The sequence below is a fragment of the Aotus nancymaae genome, unplaced genomic scaffold (assembly GCF_030222135.1).
Source record: "Aotus nancymaae isolate 86718 unplaced genomic scaffold, 86718_ANA_hifiasm-v0.15.2.pri h1tg000030l, whole genome shotgun sequence".
In the NCBI taxonomy this organism is placed as follows: Eukaryota; Metazoa; Chordata; class Mammalia; order Primates; family Aotidae; genus Aotus; species Aotus nancymaae.
The window spans coordinates 3,780,963-3,802,919 of NW_026988443.1; the positions used below are offsets into that span (position 1 = coordinate 3,780,963).

Consider the following 21,957-nt stretch of genomic DNA (forward strand, 5'->3'; position numbering starts at 1 on the left):
ACATACATGATGGATCTATGTAGTATTCACTAGGCTAGTAAGTGACCACCAGCTTGAAAACCAGCTTTGTTTTTTGATTTTTTTTTTTTTTGAGACAGAGTCTCACTCTGTTGCCCAGGCTGGAGTGCAGTGGTGCAATCTTGGCTCACTGTAGCCTCTGCCTCCTGGGTTCAAGCAATTCTCCTGCCTCAGCTTCCCAAGTAGCTGGGATTACAGGCATGCGCTACCACAACTGGCTAAATTTGTATTTTGAATAGAGCCAGGGTTTTTACCATGTTGGCCAGGATGGTCTCAAACTCCTGAACTCAAGTGATCCACCTGCCTTGGCCTTGCAAAATGCTGGGATCACAGGCGTGCACCACCAACCTGGCTAATTTTTGTATTTTTAGTAGAGCCAGGGTTTCACCATATTGGCCAGGATGGTCTTGAACTTCTGACCTTAAGTGATCCACCTGCCTCAGCCTTGCAAAGTGTGGGATTACAGGCGTGAGCCACTGCACCTAGCCCTGGCTTCATCTTTTTAAACCCACAAAAAGGCTGGGCATGGTGGCTCATATCTGTAATCCCAGCACTTTGGGAGGCCGAGGCAGGCGGATCACCTGAGGTCAGGACTTCAAGACCAGACTGGCTAACATGGTGAAATCCTGTTTCTGCTAAAGATACAAAAAATTAGCCAAGTCTTATAGCACGCACCTGTAATCCCAGCTACTTGGGAGGCTGAGGCAGAAGAATTTCTTGAACCTGGGAGGTGGAGGTTGCAGTGAGCCGAGATCGTGCACCACTGCACTCCAGCTTGGGCAATAAGAGCGAACCTCTGTCTCAAAAAAAAGAAACCCCACAAAAAACAAACACCCACTGGGATGCTTGCTACATTAGCTTCCAAATATATAAAACCAGCACTAAATTTAAGGCTTAAAAAAAAATTTGGCCAGGTACGGTAGCTCACACTTTTAATCCCAACACTTTGGGAGGCTGAGGAAGGCATATTGCTTGAGCTTAGGAGTTTCAGACCAGCTTGGGAAACATGGTGAGATCCTGTCTCTACTAAAAATACAAAAAAACAGCTGAGCGTAGTGGTACGAGCCTGTGGTCCCAGCTACTTGGGACGCTTAAGGTGGGAGGATCACTTGAGCTGGGGATGGGGGGAAGGAGGGGTGGGCAAAGGTTGCAGTGAGCTGAAATCAAGACACTGCACTCCAGCCTGGGTGACAGAGCAAGACCCTGTCTCAAAAAAAAATACCTTTTTTAAAGGCCATTTTTAGTCTATAAAGACAGCACCTGCATTAAATCACAAAGAATTGAAATAGATTTTTTAATACAAGACAATCTGAAAAAGGAAATACCTAAGACAGACTTCCTTCTGAAGAAACTCCTCTAATCGAGGTCCACTTCTTCCCAGAGGATCATCAGGAACCATAAATATGTCCCCCACAAATGTGTACTGCAGCAGCCTGCAACACAGAACACCACAAGGCTGAGAAACAGGGTCCTCACTGCCCAGGGCCTGCTTAAGGATCCCAAAGCAGCAACCTGATGCCAAAGCAATGGTCAGGTCAGCCTACAAATCTTAAGACTGCTCAAATGCCTAAAAGTGGGAAAAACACCCAAGTCAAACCCTTTTAATTTTTCTGTTTTGGACACAAATAGAATAGAGTTAGAACATTTTATCAGCCAGTCCTTAAATTTCTCATCAAGACTTCCAGATTTTTACTGAGTTTAGGAAGCAATTCTTCTACTGTAACTTTAATATAACTCTGACAAATAAGGTTTAAAGACTGTCAGCTTAGAACACAAATGCTGAACAAAGGTTTAATTTTTTAATAAAACTGGTAATAAATGTGTCCATAAGCAAATCCACTGAAAATAATGTTTTTAAAAAGGAAAACAAAATATGAATAAAAGAAATCTTAGGTATTTAGAGCACTATCTATCCTATCAGGGGAAAATAGAAAATAAAACAATTTTTTAAAGTCCAAATGCCTGTGCTTGTTGTCCAGGTCTCCTTTCTGCCTTGTTTTTGTGAATGCTGAAAGCAATGGCTTGGCTAGAGAGCACCTGTCTTAACTGCATTTAAACCCTCCATGCATACATGGATGAGTGTCCAGTAATTACTCACAATGAGCCCAGGGCAGAGGTCCAACAGAAACATGCCCTATAAGATTAACAGCTCATTAACTGTGCCCAGAAGGTCAAAGACCAATTCTTGGTTGAGCTATCAACAACAGCTTTTTAACAGGATAAGGTGTCAAAATGCGTACAGTAATTAACTCTCACCTGGACATTCATAACACAGAATCTTTAAAAAAAATCTTCTAATAATTTAGGAAAATATAAATACCAGGCAAGGTGCAACTGTGGAACCCCAACAGAGATAAATATCTAGTTATACTAGCTATATTGCTAGTTATACTACATATTAGTTATACTTTGTGTGAGGTATATTTACTTTATGTTTTAAGGTTTCTGGCCTACATGACTTATTCCTAGCATTATCATAGACTCTTGCTTTCTGTTTTAAATAACTGGTCAGGTGATACTTGTTAACAAAAAGTCCTAGAAGCCAGTGCCTGCTGATCTTAGGGCATTTTTCAGCAATGGACACATTCACAGTATTATTACAAAATGAAAAACAGCAGCTAAACTCTTGACCATAATTTTGTTTTATTCTGGATATCTAAAGATATTTTCAATATAGATGACTAAACTATGACTGTAAAAACCTCAAGAAAAGCATCAGATATTAAAAAGCAGAAATATTCTCTCCTGATCACCAAGAAATGAAAACCCAGTCAGGATACATTGCTTTCGGTCCTTTCCTCTTTCTATAATCACATCATTTCAGAGCTGGAATCCCAGCTGCCATGAAGTTCACCCTTTCACTTCACAGCTGAGTAAAATAGGGAGGCCGGTGGTGCTCCATCACACTTAACTGTGGCTCCTGCTTCATGCAAGAAAACTCTGATGTCCTAGTAGGCCGTGGTGGGAACAGAGCATGCCCACGCTCATCACTGCCAGCGAGCTTGCTGCTCTGTACTGGGCCCCCGCTTACCTGGAGGGGCTGGCGACCTAGGAACTGGGAATACAGCACAGTCTTATGATACTTTGGTCTCCTATATTGCCTTCTGTGGGGCCAAGGAATACAGAAAACAAAACAAACAAAATGCACATAGAAACAAGCAATTAAAAACAAAACTTTTCTGACCAAAGAAACAGAAGAAAATATTACCTTTTTGTAATAATTTCTCTCCAAGAGACTGACTCATTCACAAATTCTCTGAAATTATCATTTGTTACAATTATGCCACCAGTTTTGTCCGCTAAGTGTAGTAGAAACCTATGGTAATATAAGAGAGTTTAAAATGAGCAACAGGCATCCTTGGCTCACAGAAGCCATGTTATAAGAAAACAAGAGAAGATTTCCTCTTCATAGGAAAACCATCAAAGAATTTAACCAAGCCTAGGCCACAGAAAAGTTCAGCCCCTATCAACTGAAGATCAATCAGAATGGCGAATGTCTCTAAAATTATTAGCGTGATTGTAAAATAATTAGATTTTAAAAAAATGATCTCAACTATAATTTATTCAAAAGTTGTATTATCAGTAAACAATGTTAATAAGAATGCATGAGGACCAGAGTAGAGAATGAGACCTGACAAGCCTGAGAAATCATTATTCAGATTTAAGTTACAAAACAACAGTATTTTGGTTCTAAGATTAGCTGCTTAGTACAGTCCATCTTACGGTTCTTTTTTCTTTTTAAAAATTCATAGGTTCAAGCCAAGTGTGGCGGCTCATGCCTGTAATCCCAACACTTTGGGAAGCCGAGGTGGGCAGATCACTCAAGCCTAGGAGTTCGAGACCAATCTGGGCAACCATGGTGAAACCCCGTCTCTACAAAAAATACAAAAAATTAGCCAGGTGTGCCCTGTAGTCCCAGCTACTTAGGAGGCTGAGGTAAGCATGAGCTGAGCCCAGGCAGGTGGAGGCTGCAGTGAGCTGAGATCGTATTGCTGCACTCCAGTCTGGGTGACAGAACAAGACTGTTCCCCAAAACAGATTCATAGGTTTACACTGCTCTGATTTAAAAAGAGGTATCTAGAACTGCCATTTTGTTTAGGCTTAAGCTATAGATTCACTCAAATGGTAGATATGACAGGATACACGGTGATGAAATAGGGGAAGGATGAAACAGTAAAGAAGACTTTCATTTCACTGGAGATTATTCATGCTCAGACTCTCTTACCAAGTGATCTGTGAGGATAATGTGAATTTTATTCCTTAAGTCAGGGTGACTGCATTTGTCTAAGGCAATGTAGACAAAGATAATAAAAAATAAATTAAGGGAATCACTGGAATTACAGGTACAAAAAACTGCTTTTACTAGCAGTGATGAATACTTAATGGAGATTAAAAAAACAAACCTCATTAGTTTAAGAGATCTCAGAAAACCTTGGAAAGTAATTATGATTTAGTTCTTTGGCTTAAGTAACATTTTACAAATGATTTCTAACTGGTGTGAGTTCTAAGTGGTAATGTTTGCCCAGAACTACTAATAAAAATAGGTAGTAAGACTTCTGAGTGCATGTACTATGAATGAGAATATATATGCATGTCCTCTAAAAACCCCAAGAGTCGTATCAACGAAGGAAGAGCTTAGTCTGCATACTTGTGCATGGGTTCCAATCCTGCTGGTGTGAGAATGAAGCTGCTGTGTTAGAGGACCTGAGTCCTGCAGGGTCCCTGTCCGTCTCAAAGGGCTGAGCAGGAAGTGTCCTTCCATGCCACCTTCCAGTACCTCTCACCCATCCCCCAGGCACCCACATATGCTATCCTCTTTCAGCTCTTCCATGCCACCTGATTCTCACCCATCAGATCTGGTCTTGCATACCAGCCTGATGCAGGGTAAGGGACTGTCAATGAGAAGGCCCTTTTGGTGAATGAATATATGTCTGCTGTAGTCCCAAGCCCCCCATCCCCTACCCAGGCCCTCTTTTCATCTCCTACCCATTCGACTATCATTCACTAGCTTGGGTCACAAGCTAAACACAATCTTCAATAGGGGAGTGTTTTGGTGGAACACAGGCAAACACACCAGGGGGGCCTGTCAGTGCTATAAGCCAGATGAAAATAAACAGGGCAAATGCAGGAGAGAGAAGCATAAACAGCTACCACTAGGTTCCCAAATACTACTTCCTACTAATTTCATATCACAAGGAGGATTTTAAAAACAGGTCCTATTTCCATTGGTTAAGTTTAGAACCTTCTCTTATTCAACCACAGCAAAACTCCTTTCTGTTACTTATGCATATGTCTTCTCAAAATTCCTTAGGGCAGGAGGTACATCTGAATCATCCATGTCCCCAGAACCTAGCTCTGTGTATTAGATTTGGTTAGTGCTCAATAAAATAAAAAGTTTTTAGAAAAAATTTAAAAAGGGCCAAGCGCAGTGGCTCATCCCTGTAACCCTAGCACTTTGAGAGGTCCACATGGGTAGATTACCTGATGTCAGGAGTTTGAGACCAGTCTGACAAACATAATAAAACCCCATCTCTACTAAAAATACAAGAATTAGCCAGGCGTGGTGGTGCATGCCTGTAATCCCAGCTACTTGGGATGCTAAGGCAGGAGAATGGGTTGAACCTGGGAGGCGGAGGTTGCAACGAGCCAAGATTGTGCCATTGCACTCCAGCCCAGGTGACAGAGAAAAACTCCATTTCACAAACAAAACAAAACATTTAAAAGGTATAGATTAAATCTTGGTGACCCAGATGCACTAGTACCTGCTTCCTGAGTCATATGCCAAGCTAAGAAATGCAGCTTATAGGCTGGGCATGGTGGCTCACTCCTGTAATCCCAGCACTTTGGGAGGCTGATGTGGGCAGATCACCTGAGGTCAGGAGTTCAAGACCAGCCTGGTCAACATGGCAAAACCCTGTCTCCACTAAAAATACAAAAATTAGCTGGGCATGGTTGTATGTGTCTGTAATCCCAGCTACTCAGGAGGCTGAGGCAGGAGAATCGCTTGAACCTGCAAGGCAGAGGTTGCAGTGAGCCGAGATCGTGCCACTGCACTCCAGCCTGGGCAACAGAGCGAGACTCCATCTCAAAAAAAAGAAAGAAAGAAAAAAAAATGTAGCTTACTCCTATCACAGTAGGGTCAGTTGAGATACTTCTATTATGTAGAAGGAACACTGAGGACCCAGGCATTACAATAATAGGCTAAGTCACTGACCAAAAGTAAACTGGGAGGAGATAATATTTGAAAACCATTTTCAAGCCTGCCACACTAAGACAAATGTTACTTTTAGCATGTACCAACAAAAGATTACAATATCTGCTTTTACTTACAGGTTTTCGGCCATGTTTTACTAAAACACAAACGGTTTCTTTTATGATGTTTCTAAAACCATGTAGCAAATATCATTGAGCATATCACCTTAATGACCATAAATATTAAAATCCCCACATCCAACAGATCCTCTGAGAATGTAGACCTGTCAGGAGAGCAGGTGGCTGGCTCCTCAACACCCGACTCCCACCTTAGGAAGAAGGAGAATGGCCTTTCATACCTGTCATCATGAGAAGCAATTCTTTCTCCAAAGACCATCCGGGCAGGAGTTAAAGATAATATTCCGAGCTCCTGGAGCTGGGTTAAGAAGTGCTGTTCTGTTCATGAAATAAGTTGAATACACATTCAGAAAAGGGCTATTTTCCCAAATGTATCAATAAATGAAAGTACACTCAAATGTTTCACTTGGAGAGCTGTAGAAAACCTTTTTTGTATTGACTGAATTTTACTAACTCACTGGGAAGGGAAAAAACAAACCAATCAAGCCAGACCCATACTAAGGCAAAAACAACATATGAACTAAGTTTAGTAATTTTTTAAATATAAAAAGATTAAACTCATTTGCTTCTTAAGAGGAGTAGGCCAGGTGTGGTGGATCATGCCTGTAATCCCAGCACTTTGGAGGCCGAGGCGGGTGGATCACTTGAGGTCAGGAGTCCGAGACATGCCTGGCCAACATAGTGAAACCCTGTCTCTACTAAAAATACAAAAAAAGCCAGGTGTGGTAGTGTGTGCCTGTAATCCCAGCTACTCGGGAGGCTGAGGCAGGAGAATCGCCTGAACCTGGGAGGCAGAGATTGCAGTGAGCTGAGATTGCATGCTGCACTCCAGCCTGGGTGTTTAATGAAGCCTACTGTCAAGAACTCTTCCAGAGCTACACTACAAGAAATAGAGGGCAAAGAGAGGGATGACAAGAGACCCTGAGAGAGGGTAAGGGTGGGACTAGGGCAGATCTAGGGATAGGAGGGACAAATGGTTCTAACCCAATCCCAAAAAAGGTCCCTATGCCAAGAATCTGTTGAAGCCTCCTCCTATTGGCCTCCTATCCAACTTCTCTTAGGTGCTCATGCAAATATTTGCTGGTTTTCATGGGGGTGGGTGGTGACAACGGAGAATGGAGGGCCAAAGCCACATTTTAGAAAACCAGTGATGCTGCCACTGGTTGCAGCTAAAAGCTCAGGGCCTGAGATTCCCATGCCTGAATCCCCTACAATAGTACTCATCACTGACATAAGCAATGCAGAGCATGTAAGGATTAAGAGACTCCCTCAGGGATCCAATCACAAAAATGACAAAATGAATGGATGTGTCACATTCCTCATGTACCCTCTGTTAATATGAATATGCTCTTCGAAATGGGGGAAGTTGGGAATACTTGGGAACTGTGTGGTTTGACCATTTCTGCCCCACTAGTGACTAAATTTCACTTCCTGTTTAATGTGCTGGGCAAGTCCTGTACTCACCCTCCCTCACCACAATTGACTTTATTTTTCCAGGTACTCTGATGTGTTAAGTTGCCTGGCATAGCCCTTTCACCTACCTCCCTATCATGACCTATGACACAAACAACCTGAAGTTTCTCTGAACATTTCATGATTCATAGTAAGTTCAAATCTTTTGTGTGTGGCCTGCAGGTCAGCCAGAAGTACTTTATGGTTAACAGAAATGATTTATATTAAGCTTAACATAAGTTCCCATATAAACAACTATGCTAATTTTCCACCCTACCTCCTAGTATTTCTGATGCTGTGGTACTCTTCAGTTGATGTTTTGCTAGGTGCAGTTGATTTACAATTTCATTTTTAAAGCTGTTGCCCATGGCACACAGCTCTATTCTAAATAGCATGTGTTGTAATGGTAAGTGACTCATTAAACATTTCAATAGAAATCTGAAAAAATCAGTTTGCCTCACCTGTGACATTAGGATCACGCCTTGTTCTCCACTGAGGGACAAATACAGTGATGTTTCTGTTGCCAAGCTTCCAAAAATATTCAACTGCAATTGCAATTCCACGACAAGAAAAGAACTTTTTCAGACCATGGCTAGAAATAAGAAAGGACATTAAGTAAAATGTATTTCTGTTTAAAGCATATTAAGTTTCACCATGAAAAGGTAACCTACACATACAACAAACAATAAGCAATGTTTCCTTCAATATTCTTATATTTTTTGGGATTTAGCTGCACAGTTTAAAGTTAGGATGGAATCCACTGTAGGGGACAGAACACTTAATAGTATCTTAGGATTTTTCTTGCATTTTGTTAATCTAACTGGGTATGCTGTTGTGATAGAAGGCAGTGAGCTCCATATAATACCTGTTCCCTGTGACGGAAGAAAGGGACAAAGATGTGACACGGTCATCACCCCTGCCACCTCCAAAGATGCTGCTGTGTCCTGCCCCCAGAAGGCTCCACTCTGTTCTGGGAATGGCAATATTTACCCAGTTTATAGCTTACGAGAAACAAGTTGAGGGCAAGACTCAAATGAAACTAAATGGGGGCTGTAAAAGGCTATTTTAAGAAAGCAGAAAGCAGGGAAAAAAGGTAAAAAAAAAAAAAAAAAAGCCCAAGGAACAGTATAGAACACAGGTCAGCGTACTTTTTCTGTTAAGAGCCACACAGTCTCTGTCATACCACCCAACTCTGCCACTATGGTGTGAAAGCAGCCACAGACTGCTTTCTGTAAGTGAATGTGTGTGGCTGTGTTCCACATTTACAGTAACAGGTGGCGGACCTGATTAGGCCCACAGTTTACAATCCCTGGTATAGAGGATTAAAAAATGCCCACTCTTCCATCCATAACACATTTCACCGGAAAGGAAGAAAGTACTTAAATTTTACTCTCCAACAGTTAATTAAAAGTGGAGATAAAACATGTTAAAAGTTTAAAATTCTGCAGGTGGTAATTTGTCTACCCATGGGTATTAGAAAGAAAAAAAAAGACTAAAATTTCAAACAGTGATGGTGTAATTTATGTGATTAGCATAATCTAAGTTCACTGCTTCAATGGTCACTTAGATTGCAGTGGCAGTACCCGCTCCCTGCATCTTCAGTCCTGTCTTCTCTCCGCACATCAAAACTGCTTTGTAGAAATACTTCACCTGAAAGTCCTGCCATTATGGGCATATGTGTCCCAAGTTAAACCCAGGTTCTCCTAATTCCAACCCGCCCTGCAAATTCCAGTGATACTAACCTTTAAATGCAGCTGAGGCCTTTGATTCTGCTCAGGGCCTTCAAAGGCACTGTCCTTCTACCCTAATCCTGCCTGGCTTCCAGGACCCTTCCTCCTCTGACAGGATCTGGTCAAATGATCCTCCCACTACTATGTGACAACACTCTTGGTCTTGGCCAGGTCTTGCCATCTCACCCCTCATGGTCTCTGAGCCTTTCCTTGTGTTGCTTTCCATATGTGCGATGCTCTTGCACCTTTTTCAAATGCCCTCAGGACTGAATTCTGACCCCTCTTCGTCTATTAAGCTATTTCTAGACACAGGGCCTCTCTCAGCCTCCTTCCTCTTCTGAGTTCCAATCCTATATGGTGGGCCAGAATCACAGAGATAGAATAGCATTTAGATGACTGGGTTAGAGAGAAAAAGGAATCACTACGGATAGAGCAGCCTGCCTAGGTGGCACAGGTAGGGGGATGAGCTGGATCATACTCTGGCTCCCTCACGTCTGCCAGTGCCCTTTCCACGACCCCACAGTGGGATTGTCATCCCACCTGCATCTGCATTCCTTGAGAGCAGGAAGAGGCTGGACACTTTATGAACATCTAATGCTCTGTGAGATTCAGAAGAGCTACTTACAAACTCCTCTTTTTAAAGGCTATTTCTTTTTCAGTGAACCATAACTAAGATATTTCAGAGGCTCTTACCCCTGAAAATATATGCAAACAAACAAACAAACCCAATCTTGATAATTTAGGAGTGTTTTACCTAAAAGTATTCAAATATGGCAAGAAAGTAGCAAAGAAACATTTGTAACTAGAAAAAAGATGGGGGGGTGTGGTTTTTTAAAGGGGGCCTTTTTTTAATCTTTCAAAAATAATAAATCACCCATCACTCTAATTGCTTAACATCAGGAACATGCCTAGAGTTAATGTCAACCACAGCCTTAATTTGAAAATCCACAATATAATAACCTGCTGGTTCTTAGAAAAACGAAGAAATATGTATATTTAGTCCTCAAAAGGATAACCCTTGAGAGATCTGCACTGAAAAAGTTTTTAAGGTGGCTCCTTGGTTATTTGACAGATACAAATGTATGCTACCTACTCTCCCTCTTTTCCTCAACAGCTTCTGGTGATGGCAAGAGCAGGAACTGGATAGAGGAAGAGTACCCAGTTCAATTCCACTGGGTCACCACATAACAAGGGTGGAAATGCAGACTGATGAATTCTGCTGCCCTAGACTCCTTACAAGTCTAGATGGGGAATAAAGGGAGTTTCTAGAAACATCAGCTCTCAACTAAATTCCAAAGTATTATTCTCAGTAATAAGATCATATCACTTTTGATACTCTTAAAAAATCTCAGGAGTGGAATTAAAACAGTGGTTCAAAATTCTGGTGGAGAACATATAGATTTACCCAAAAAATAAAACTACAACAACAAAAATTTAAGTGGAGTCAAATTATTGTCCTCAGAATAATACAGAGGGCCCACTAAAGACTCTTCTTCCTACTTCAAGTCCTATACCTGGACCAGGCAGACATGTGCTTACTCATCACTGTCTCCTAGCCTCTCTACAATCGAACCAGAGTAGCATGTTGACGGGTAAACCCAGACCAAAGGTCTATTTTGACCCAGAGACAAAGAATATATATGATAACACCTTGCTACTTACAGGAAGGCCAAAGTTCTGGGGCTCCCAGCTTCAAATGCAGAATGAACAGTTATTAAGTCTGGGAGGCCAGGTGTGCAGGCCCTCAAGAGATTTAAGTGCCTGCTTCCATATAATTGGTTAAAACTTTTATCATCTAGTTGTTTGCTATGTTATAGAATGCTGGCAACTAAAAGAAAGTGTCCAAAGTGGAGGAGAGATGGGTGACACATAGCAGATAAAAACTCAGGGCAGCCATAGCACCAGACAGGGAAATGTAGGGAACAGTGGAAAGCCCTTTCTGAGTTACCCAGGAAAAGGGAATTTCTTTTTATGAAAACCTAATATGGAAAAGACTAACATGAGAAAATGGTTAAAATACATAATTCTGGCAAGGGAAGGGGCAAATCTCATCTACATAGAAAATTATCACCCCATATAAGTCAAGGGCTCTCATGCTGAAGTTTCAGGCTGACAGTGCCCAAATGTTTTTTGGCCACTACTGTGCTGTCTAGCCATATCATACACTGCAAACAATTTCCACTTACTCATCATTTGACTCATTCATGGTTATGAGGGAGAAAAAACAAGATATACAAAATTGGCAGCATTCAACAGGGTACTGTGAAATTTTTCACAGGTGGAATGGGCTTCGGACTTCATACTGGATAGGCAAATGAACAAAGGCTTTGCAAAAACACATCGAAGGGTGGGCCTAAGGCTGCTTTAGGGTGGGGCTCACACCAACAGATCCTATTGCTTAAGGACTCACATTTCCTTTTAACTACTTCCCCAACTACTTGGGTCAAATCAGTGAGCTTCAGTCAGCAGTGCTATGTAACCCAAGACCTAAATATCCAATGATGCCTTGGCCTGAAAATTCCAACTTTAATTTCTGTTGGAGGAGAGAGGGTATACAGCAGCTCTAGGGAAAGATATTATGGGCCGAAATCTCTATCTCTGTAACCCTGGAACAGATTTTTAAGACATTTCATGTTGTATAAATTATAACTTTTGCCTCACAATTGGTGTGAAGGTTGTTTCATTTTAAAAATACAATGCCTGACACATAATAATGGGTGTTTTGGCTTTATCCCCAAAATTTGTTGCACTAAATATATGGCTTCAGTTAAAAATCTAAACTGGCCACTGGAATAGTAACCATGAAGTTACAAATGGATGGTAAAAAGTCACTAAAAAAAATCCTAAACTGGGTGTGGTAAGGCATGACTATAGCTTCAGCTACTAGGAAGGATTGTCTGAGCCTGAGCAAAATAGTGACACTTTATCTCTTAAAAAAAGAAGAAAAATTCTAATTTTCTTTTAATTCATCAACAAGTTTTTACTGAGCTCCTACTACGTATCAGGGACCATGGGTATTAGAGGTAGTTCATTGAACAGAAAGAAGAGACACAAATCAGTTTCTTCATGGAATCTGGTCAAAGTTAATTCACGCTTAACGTTGAAGCAACTAATTTAGAATAAGGGTTGAATTTTTTTCCAATTTCCAAAAAAATAACTGAGGTAAAATTCACATCACTAAAATAATCAATTCAATGGCATTTACTACATTCACAATGCCATGCAACCACCATTTACATCTAATTCCAAAATGTTTGTCACTCCAAAATAAAACTCAATACCCATTACGAAGTCTCTTCCTAGAATAAGGGTAAATCTTAATTACTGACATTTTCAGATCAATTTACATCAAACTAAGTACAAATCTGTCTTCTTAAAGTAACACATTCTTTTGTAAAAGTATTGCCTTTAAACAAGGACATCTGTGAATCCAAAGAAAATGCAAATCCTCCCCAAACAATGTTTTCAAAAAAAAAAAATAATGAAAGTCAGCTTGCAGCTTTCCCTTAGTGTACTAATTAGTGGTTTTCAAAAGAGATGATACTGTACTCAGGGCATTAGGAAATATGTGGGAGTGTGTTTAGGGTGTCACAATGACTGGGGAAGGATATTATAAACAAAGTGGGATGGACTAGATTTGCAAAACATCCTGTCACGGATAGATAGCACCATTCTAAATTCCAACAGTGACCCTGCTGAGAAATATCCCTGTTAACTACCCCAAAAGGTTTTTAAAAAGCATCATGATCATTGCTCATTCTATGTAACTTGCATTTCCTACTCTTTGAACACCAATTTGGAAAATCTTTCCACGTGTAGAAAAGTGAAAGAGGGTGAGTACTGCTCACAATTGTGACCTAAATTTTGTGTCACCAGTTGGCTCAAGAAATCCTAACAATGAAGAACTTGTTCCGGGCTTGGGGTGTGGGTGACTGAAGTTGTTTGACATTTTTGCTTAGATATCGCTATGCGGCTGCGGGTCATTTGCTGGGTTTCCCCTAATAGGGCTGCCAAAAAAACCAAAGTGAAATGACAATAAACGGTATTATTTGGAAATGAAGATAAGCATATTGCATATTTTTGCTGCCTGTCTTCAAACTTTAACATCTGAAATGATGGCATTTTCTTTCTGACAGCAAAACACAGCATCGATAATTCATTCAAATAAAAAACAAAAGAATCCTTATATTTTAAAAAATACATACTAAAATATTTAGGAACATATATCTGAGATTTCCTTCAAATTAGGTGTGGAAGGCAGAGGTGAGGGCCAGGATGAAATAAAACTGCTCATGAAGTGGTAATTGTTGAAGGTGGGAAGTCATTATCTTGTGTATTTGAAAATCCTAATAAAAAAATTTACAAAACAAAAATTATAAATATATAATAAACATGTATTTTAAAAATAACTTATTTTTCAATCCTAATAGGTATTCTTAAAAACTCAGGGCATTAACTGATCTCTCAGAACTCCTAAAAAATAAGTTACACTGACATTCAGTAATTCAGAAAAGTATTGTTAAGATTTGGCAACTTCTCCCTCATTCCATGTCCAGGTGGCCCGTTTCTTGAATTGTGGCTACTTAAAATGCCAGACCTCGAGTATTTCTTCGAAATCACTGGTGTTAGATTAAACCTGGCCTAAAGTTGCCTCCATCCATAGAGACCTGCAACCTCATTATGTGAAAAAATTGCAACCTAAGAGTATTCTTGTAAAAAATATGGCTGAGTCTCAGCCAATCACAACAGCCAAGCTTCAACCAATCACAGGCTGCTAACTGTTCAGACCGTATCCATATAAGGCAAATGCCTCATAACAGTATGCCTGGATAAGGCAAATGCCAACCCCTAGTCAATCAAGCTGTTTCTGGAGGGCACTTCCTTTTTCTGCCTATAAATACTGCCTGCCCTCATTGCTGGGTGAAGATCTCTGAACCTCTCTTGGTTTAGGACGCTGCCAGATTCATAAATTATTGTTTGTGCACACCAACTGCTAAATTTCATTTGCCTGAAGGTTTTCTTTTAACAACGGGGGACTGGTTTTGAAAACTGAGACTTAACACAGTTGTTGAAATGATATGGTAAAGATGTTCTTAAGGACAGGTCAAAAGGCAACAGATTGCAGCAACTGAAACTCCAAACAGTCAAGTGACCTGCCCCAAATCAAACAGCTGGTCCAAAGTGTAGGGAGACTCTTGACCCTCACACTCTTCTTAGCCACAATCTTAAACTGCCCCTGAGAAAAGAAACTCAAGCCTATAGGTTTCAAATCAGAGGATTTTAAACTAAGAGGAGTTCCAAAAGGCTAACTAGAAATGACAGTTTCATTAAATGATGTCTTTTACTAAAAACAAATAAACTTTTAGTAAGAGCAGAGGCCCACAATGAAGCTCAAACTAACTAACTTCCTTTGAAGGGAAATTGCCATTGCTCTACCCACAGAAATACCTCACACCTATTAAAACTGCACACTCTTGGCTAGAGATCTGGCATATTCCATCATAAGATAAAAAAAATCCATTTGCTTTAAGCTCTGTTCTCTTCTTTAGAACATAATGGTACTCACAGTATTAAGAATTTAATGACTTAAAAGTCACTATACTGGCCGGGCGCAGTGGCTCATGCCTGTAATCCCAGCACTTTGGGAGGTCGAGGCAGGTGGATCACGAGGTCAAGAGATCGAGACCATCCTGGTCAATCTGGTGAAATCTCGTGTCTACTAAAAATACAAAAAATTAGCTGGGCACGGCGGCGCATGCCTGTAATCCCAGCTACTCAGGAGGCTGAGGCAGAAGAATTGCCTGAACCCAGGAGGCGGAGGTTGCGGTGAGCCGAGATCGTGCCATTGCACTCCAGCCTGGGTAACAAGAGCGAAACTCCGCCTCAAAAAAAAAAAAAAAAGTCACTATACTACATATCACTAACAATGCAATGTGAAAAGATAATTTTCTATCCTCTCTTGGCCTTAGAAATTAAGTTCAGCATGGTGAAGTAAAGTTCATAAATCCAGAAGATGAACTGACAAAACCTTTCCAACCAGTTGGTTCTCATTCCCCTCCACCATTCAACCCTAAGGCTACAGATCAACAATATGCAACATGTATGTATAGTTCCTATATACATGTGATTCTGAGACACCACTTAGAGCCCTATTTAAAATAAAATAATCTGCAGAAAATGGACTTACGTAATTGCAACATTGCTCCCATCTATAACAATGTGTTTCAAATCCGTTCTCCCCGGTTCATTTTTTAATTCCAGCTTGTAGGGTACTTTTAGGGTATCTCGAAACCTTTGGACCCCAGTAACTGAGGAATCAATATAATCAGAAGGTCCTGCCAACCTTGCATCAGTAACCGAAGGTAACAGGTGGGGCAGTGGCATTGGTGAAGAAAGGGCTGAACAATTTGGCTTAGAATGAGGAGAACTACAACATCCTAAACGTTTTTCACAGGCAGATTTCATATTATTTGGAAGCAAGGGTTCTGGCTGCTGGTGTAAACCATTTTCAGGAAAAACAGGAACTCTGGGCTGGTGACTTGAAGGTCCCCTTGAAACAAAATTGACTTCTTTGGGACTTGAAGAGGCAACAGAAGGTGAAAGGCCATCAGTTTCAGGGTCTATGTTACAAACATAGTTCTGGTTTGAACCCCAGACTTCATGTTTCTGTTCTATGGGCACTGTTCTGAAAGTATTAATTCTGCAATTTGAGGTACATGGTTTAGCTTCCCCTTTGAATGGTAACTGAGGAAATTTTTCTACCATATTTTGCTGTGTGTGAGTCTGCGTTTTCTTTGGAGTGGAATCAGTTGTAAGCTCATTTGTGCTGCTATAAACACCTTTATTTTTGGTTTTGTTGGTCTCTGGATACACAGTACCAGCTGAAAATTCTCTGTCTTCTTGGAATCTTTTATTTTCTTTTTCAATTTCCTCTAAGAGCAGTAATGGTTCAGTAGATGGTCCATACTCCTTAATGACCTTTTCAACAATTTCTTGGGAATAGCCCATGGTTTTAAAAAAGTTTACGAGGATGTTGTATTCCATTTCCTCAGTAGTGTCTTTTGTATCTGGACTTAAATTTTCAGAATCGGTAGAAGAATCAGACAGGTCGACTATTACATTTTCAGCCAATGTCTTAGCATCATGTGAAATCTCCCCCTCCTGAACATTTTCCAAAGAAAACTGCTTCTTGGTATGCCTTTCTTCAGAATCAGAAGATCTCCTTTTCTGACACATTCTCTCATGGGAAAGTGCCTCTTCATCTGGGCTTAGACCATTTATTGGGTCAAAAAGCACATCTGGTGAGCTAGAAAGGACTGTGTCCATTTGTTGTGTAAGCTCAGAAACAGGAGTCCCAGCTTTATTTCTTGCCTCTTCCTGCAAAACAGTTTCATCTCTGGAAATATTCAGCCCCGTAGCAGCATTCTGTGTAAACTCTGTTTGTTGAGAATCTTTAATTTCAATAACATCGTCATCTGCTGTTTCAAAGAGATTCTCCTCACCTTGTGTGAGTGTCAAAAGTTCTTTTTTCAAGGAAGTGGGCAAAATCAGCAAATCCATTGTGTAATTGTCTGCATGGGCTTCAACAAATTGTTTGAATTCTCTTTTTACCTCTGATTCTTTCTGACTACTGGGTAGGTTCTCCTTATTTTCAAAGAGCTTTACAAACTGTTGAATGTGACTCCTAGCCATGACCACGGCCTCAGCACTTCCTCTGATGCCAAGAAGGCCAATGTCCAGAATGCAGAGGTCGGCACAAGTATCCTGAATCAAGCTTTTCAGAAACAGGCTCTCTGCCCCAACAAAAATGCAGTGCATGGCCTTGGGGTAACATTCTCTTTCTTCTAGTTCAGGTTCACAGATTCCTTTAATATATTCCTGCAAAGAGAAAATAAGAAATTAGGTCAATTTATAAAAGTTCCTTATAGCACATAATAAACTGCACATTTAGCTATAAATGTCAGGCTACTTTTATAAAAATCACAAACATATTTGTAATTTTGAACAAAATGTCATGTTTTAAATAAAACATTGAAAATAAAAGATATACCTTGCTTAAATCATCTTTAGATGAATTGAAATTAAAAAGATATAAAAAATATACCTTTATATAAAAGAAAATAAAAGATATAATACCTTGCTTAAATCATCTTTAGATCAATTTGTATCCAAATTTAAAAGGTCGGTATTTTGTAACATTTTATGCAATGTGATCTTAGGGATTTGCTGAGTTACACAGTGGATAATCCCAAGGCTGGATTTACATCTCTAGTGAAAAGATACCTTTGCTTACTACCAGTAATTTATTACTTCCATGACACAATCAAGGAATAAGATAATCAAATCAAGTGATTCCCTAGAGAACAAATCTTGACTTTTACTACTGTTACCCTTGGTTTCCAGATTTCTTGAAGGTATAAAGAATAACATTAATTTTTTTTTTTATTTTGCAAAGCAAAAGCAAGTTTATTAAGAAGCAAACAAAAAATTTTTTCCAGTGGTTGAAACAATCTATATCCTATGAGTTTATGTCTGTTTCCTACAGAAAACCAGACTGTTAAATTAAATGCAGATCTAATAGAACAAGTGAATGCTGGATAGTATTGCTGTTCTCAGATGTTGGTATTGAAGGAGGTTGAAATGAGGCAAGAAAGGGAACTGGGTTCCCTTAGCAATTAGTTGCTACTGGAGTCAGAAGTATGAATCAAGCAGGCAAGCAAACACACACACAGGGACATATCTGTTAATAACTTTGGCTCTGGGGTCAGTGTCTTGGTCTAAAATTCCAGCCATATGACCGATACTATCTTGCTCAAGTTACCTAATCCCTCTGAGCCCAGTTTCTCCAACTATAAAAGGAATGAAATCTCAGTGGTTTTGAGGGAATTCAAAAAGATAATGGAAGTTAAAGTCTTGACAACAGTGCCTTGCACATAGTAAGTGCTTACTAAAAAGTAACAACGATGTTACTTAAATAATCAGTGAAAACTTTCTCGAGAGACATTTGTAGAGACAAGTCAAGATTTGTTCTCTAGGGAATCACTTGATTTGATTATCTTATTTCTTGATTGTGTCATGGAATTAATAATGAGCTCATTTGTAGGTAATGAGCTTGGAGATCTATGATCCATACTTTAAACTAAAATTTGAACGGTGTTACCAAAAAGTTAAACCTGTGGAGCATCAGTCAAGAAGAGTTAACTAAAAGCCTGTACTTACTATATTCTTGCTATGATGGTAGTCACACAACTTTAGTGAGAATATTCAAACGTGTATAAACATTCCTTGTTGCATCAATAATTTAGAACTACAACTGAGACGTGGGCAACCTCTGCGGAAGTCTGACTTGCAGACCCTGACTTAATGATGGATGAATGAATGCACTGTCACACCATTACAGTGTTTCAAGTGAGCTAGGGATGGCCATAGGTTGCTTCAGAGGACAAAATGCAACAAATCGACCTAGACCCTCTCTGTCCATCACAAATGTATTCCCTCAAGATTTTACAACAGAGGTTCTAAGTTCACACACTTGTGGATAATTAACAGAGTTACAAGAATGGTTACACAAATGATAAAAGCTTTAGGTTTCCAGACCAGAGTAAACACTATTAACAGATAATTCCTCTTTGACCTCCCACTGAGAGAGCCATCCAGCACAAAGTTAACATGAGTAAACAGAGTAGAGACAAAGGGATGTGGGGTAAATAGACTAAAACTGGGAAAAGCCTCATCCCTATTTTCTCCCTAACTTAATGGAGAGGTGGGACGCCTTCGGCCTGCCCCAATAAAACCTTTTTGGCCTTCCAAAAGGTTTGAGACTAATCTATAACTTTTCCTAAAAATTACTAATATTTTGCCAGCCACCCCAAATGAATAGCAACATACAACATTTTTGTAAGTAGGTGGAACATCAGATATATGAGCTTCCTTACCTCCCTCTAAAAGCACCTTAGTATTTATGATTTTGGTGGTGAAGCATGGAGGTAACTGGTGCTGATAGAGGAGTTCCGTCTTATTTTTTCAGACAGGGTCTTGCTCTGTTGCCCAGGCTCAAGGGCAGTGGCGTGATCTTGGCTCATTGCCAACTTCTACCTCCTGGGCTCAAGCAATCCTCCCGTCTCAGCCTCTTAAGTAGCTGGGACTACAGGTATGCACCACCACACCTGGCTGATTTTTGTATTTTGTAGAGAGGAGGTTTCATCATGTGGCCCAGGCTGATCTCAAATCCCTGATGAGCTCAAGCAATTTGCCTGCCTTGGCCTCTGAAATGCTGGGTTTTCAGGTATGAGCCACTGTACCTGGCCAAGCTCTGTCTTTTTAATAGGGCAGGTTGCTATTTTTTTGTGAACATGTCAACTGAGTTAAACACAAAGTACTTAACTTATCCCCTTTTCCTGAATGTGCAGAAGTGTTAAATACTGATGTCAGCATCCCTGAAGATCTCCAAAGAGGCAACATTTAGCTATCACTTGTTTGAAATTATGCTGTATTTAGGTTGTGGCTTTAAAGTTTTAAAATTTATTTTGAAATAATTACGGGTTCTCAAGAAGTTGCAAAGGTACTACATAAAGTCCTGTGTACTCTTCAGTTTCCTCTAATCATTGTATCTTACGTAATTACAGTACAATTTCAGTCAGAAGACACATTTCTGTCTATATAGTTCTATCATGTGCACTCATTTTATCATATGTGCAGCTTCTTGAAACTATCACTTCAGTCAAGATACAGAACTATCCCATCACCACAAAGATTTACCTCATTAACCCTTTATAGTCATGCCCACCTACTCCTACCTTCCACCCTAACCCCCCACAATCTTTTTCCGTATCTAGAATTTTGTGACTTCAAGAATGCTATATAAATGGAATTATACATGACTTTTGGGGTTCCCTTTTTTTTCACTCAACACGCCGATGTTGAAATTCATCCAAGCTGTTGCACATATCAAGAGTTCATTCCTTGTTACTGCTCAGTCATATTCCATGGGATGGATGAACTAGGTTTTTATCCATCTCCCTACATTTTGGTTGCTTCTATTTGGAACTATTACAAATAAAGCTGCTATGAACAATCATGTGCTAGTTTTTATATGAACTCAAGTTTCATTTCTCTGGGATAAATGCTCAGGAGGGCAACTGTTGCTGGGACGTATGTTAAGTGTGTGTTTAGTTTTACAAGGGACCGCCAAACTGTTTTTCAGAATGGCTATACCATTTTACATTTCCCCAACCATGTTTGAGAGATCCAGTTTCTCCACAACATTGCCAGAATTTGATAGTCACTATTTTTTATTTTACTTGCTCTAATAGGAATGTGGTATTTGGTCTTAGTTTACATTTCCCTAATATAGTGGCATTAAACATCTTTCCATGTACTACTTACCATTTACATATTCTCTTTGGTAAAATACTTATTCCTTTTGTCCACTTTCTTCCTTTAAAAAATTTTCTTTTAGGCCAGCGCAGTGGTTCACACCTGTAATCCCCACACTTTGGGAGGCCAAGGTGGGCAGATCATGAGGTCAGGAGATCAAGACCATCCTGGCCAATATGGTGAAACTCCATCTCTACTAAAAATATAAAAACTAGCTGGGTATGGTGGTGCGTGCCTGTACTCCCAGCTACTCAGGAGGCTGAGGCAGGAGAATCACTTGAACCCAGGAGGCAGTGGTTGCAGTGAGCCGAGATTGTTCCATGGCACTCCGGCCTGGCAACAGAGCAAGACTGTCGCAAAAAAAAATTTTTTTTCTTTTAATTTAGCCTGGGTAACATGGTGAAACCCCATTTCTACAAAAAATACACCAGGAGTGGTGTTGTGTGCCTGTAGTCCCAGCTACTTGGGAGGCTGAGATAGGAGGATTGCTTCAGCCCAGGACATTGACCCTGCAGTAAACCAAGATCATGTTACTGCATTCTAGCCTGGGCAAAAGAGCGAGACCCTATCTCTAAAACCATTTTTTAAGTTGACAAATAATGATTGTGTGTGTACATATTTCTCTATATACAAATGTGTGTGTGTATATATATATATATACTTTTTTTTTTTTTTGAGACAGAGTTTCACTCGTCACCCAGGCTGGAGTAGAATGGAGTGGTGTCAGTTCACTGCAACCTCTGCTTCCTGGGTTCAAGCAATTCTGCTGCCTCAGCCTCCCAAGTAGATGGGATTACAGGCATGTGCCACCACAACATGGCTAATTTTGTATTTTTAGTAGACATGGCGCTTCACCATGTTGGTCAAGCTGGTCTTGAGCTCCTGACCTCAAGTGATCCACCTGCCTCAGCTTCCCAAAGTGCTGGGATTACAGGGATGAACCACTGTGCCCGGCTGATTGTATATATTCATGGGTTACAGAGGGAAGTCTCGATACATATAATACATAGTGATCAGAACAGAGTAATCAGCATATCCATTCCAAACATTT

At 40.2% G+C, this 21,957-nt stretch overlaps 1 protein-coding gene across 1 annotated transcript in view; it reads right to left on the bottom strand.

Annotated features, from left to right (window-relative positions):
• The window catches only part of N4BP1 (NEDD4 binding protein 1), a 75,684-nt gene that overhangs the window by 5,903 nt on the left and 47,824 nt on the right, over nt 1-21,957 (bottom strand). The window contains exons 2-6 of the mRNA XM_064383035.1: nt 15,718-17,408; nt 8,262-8,392; nt 6,570-6,666; nt 3,227-3,334; nt 1,344-1,451 (exon numbers count right to left, since the gene is read on the bottom strand). Coding sequence (XP_064239105.1) covers nt 1,344-1,451; nt 3,227-3,334; nt 6,570-6,666; nt 8,262-8,392; nt 15,718-17,408 — 2,135 coding nt within the window. The remainder of the gene's footprint in view (nt 1-1,343; nt 1,452-3,226; nt 3,335-6,569; nt 6,667-8,261; nt 8,393-15,717; nt 17,409-21,957) is intronic.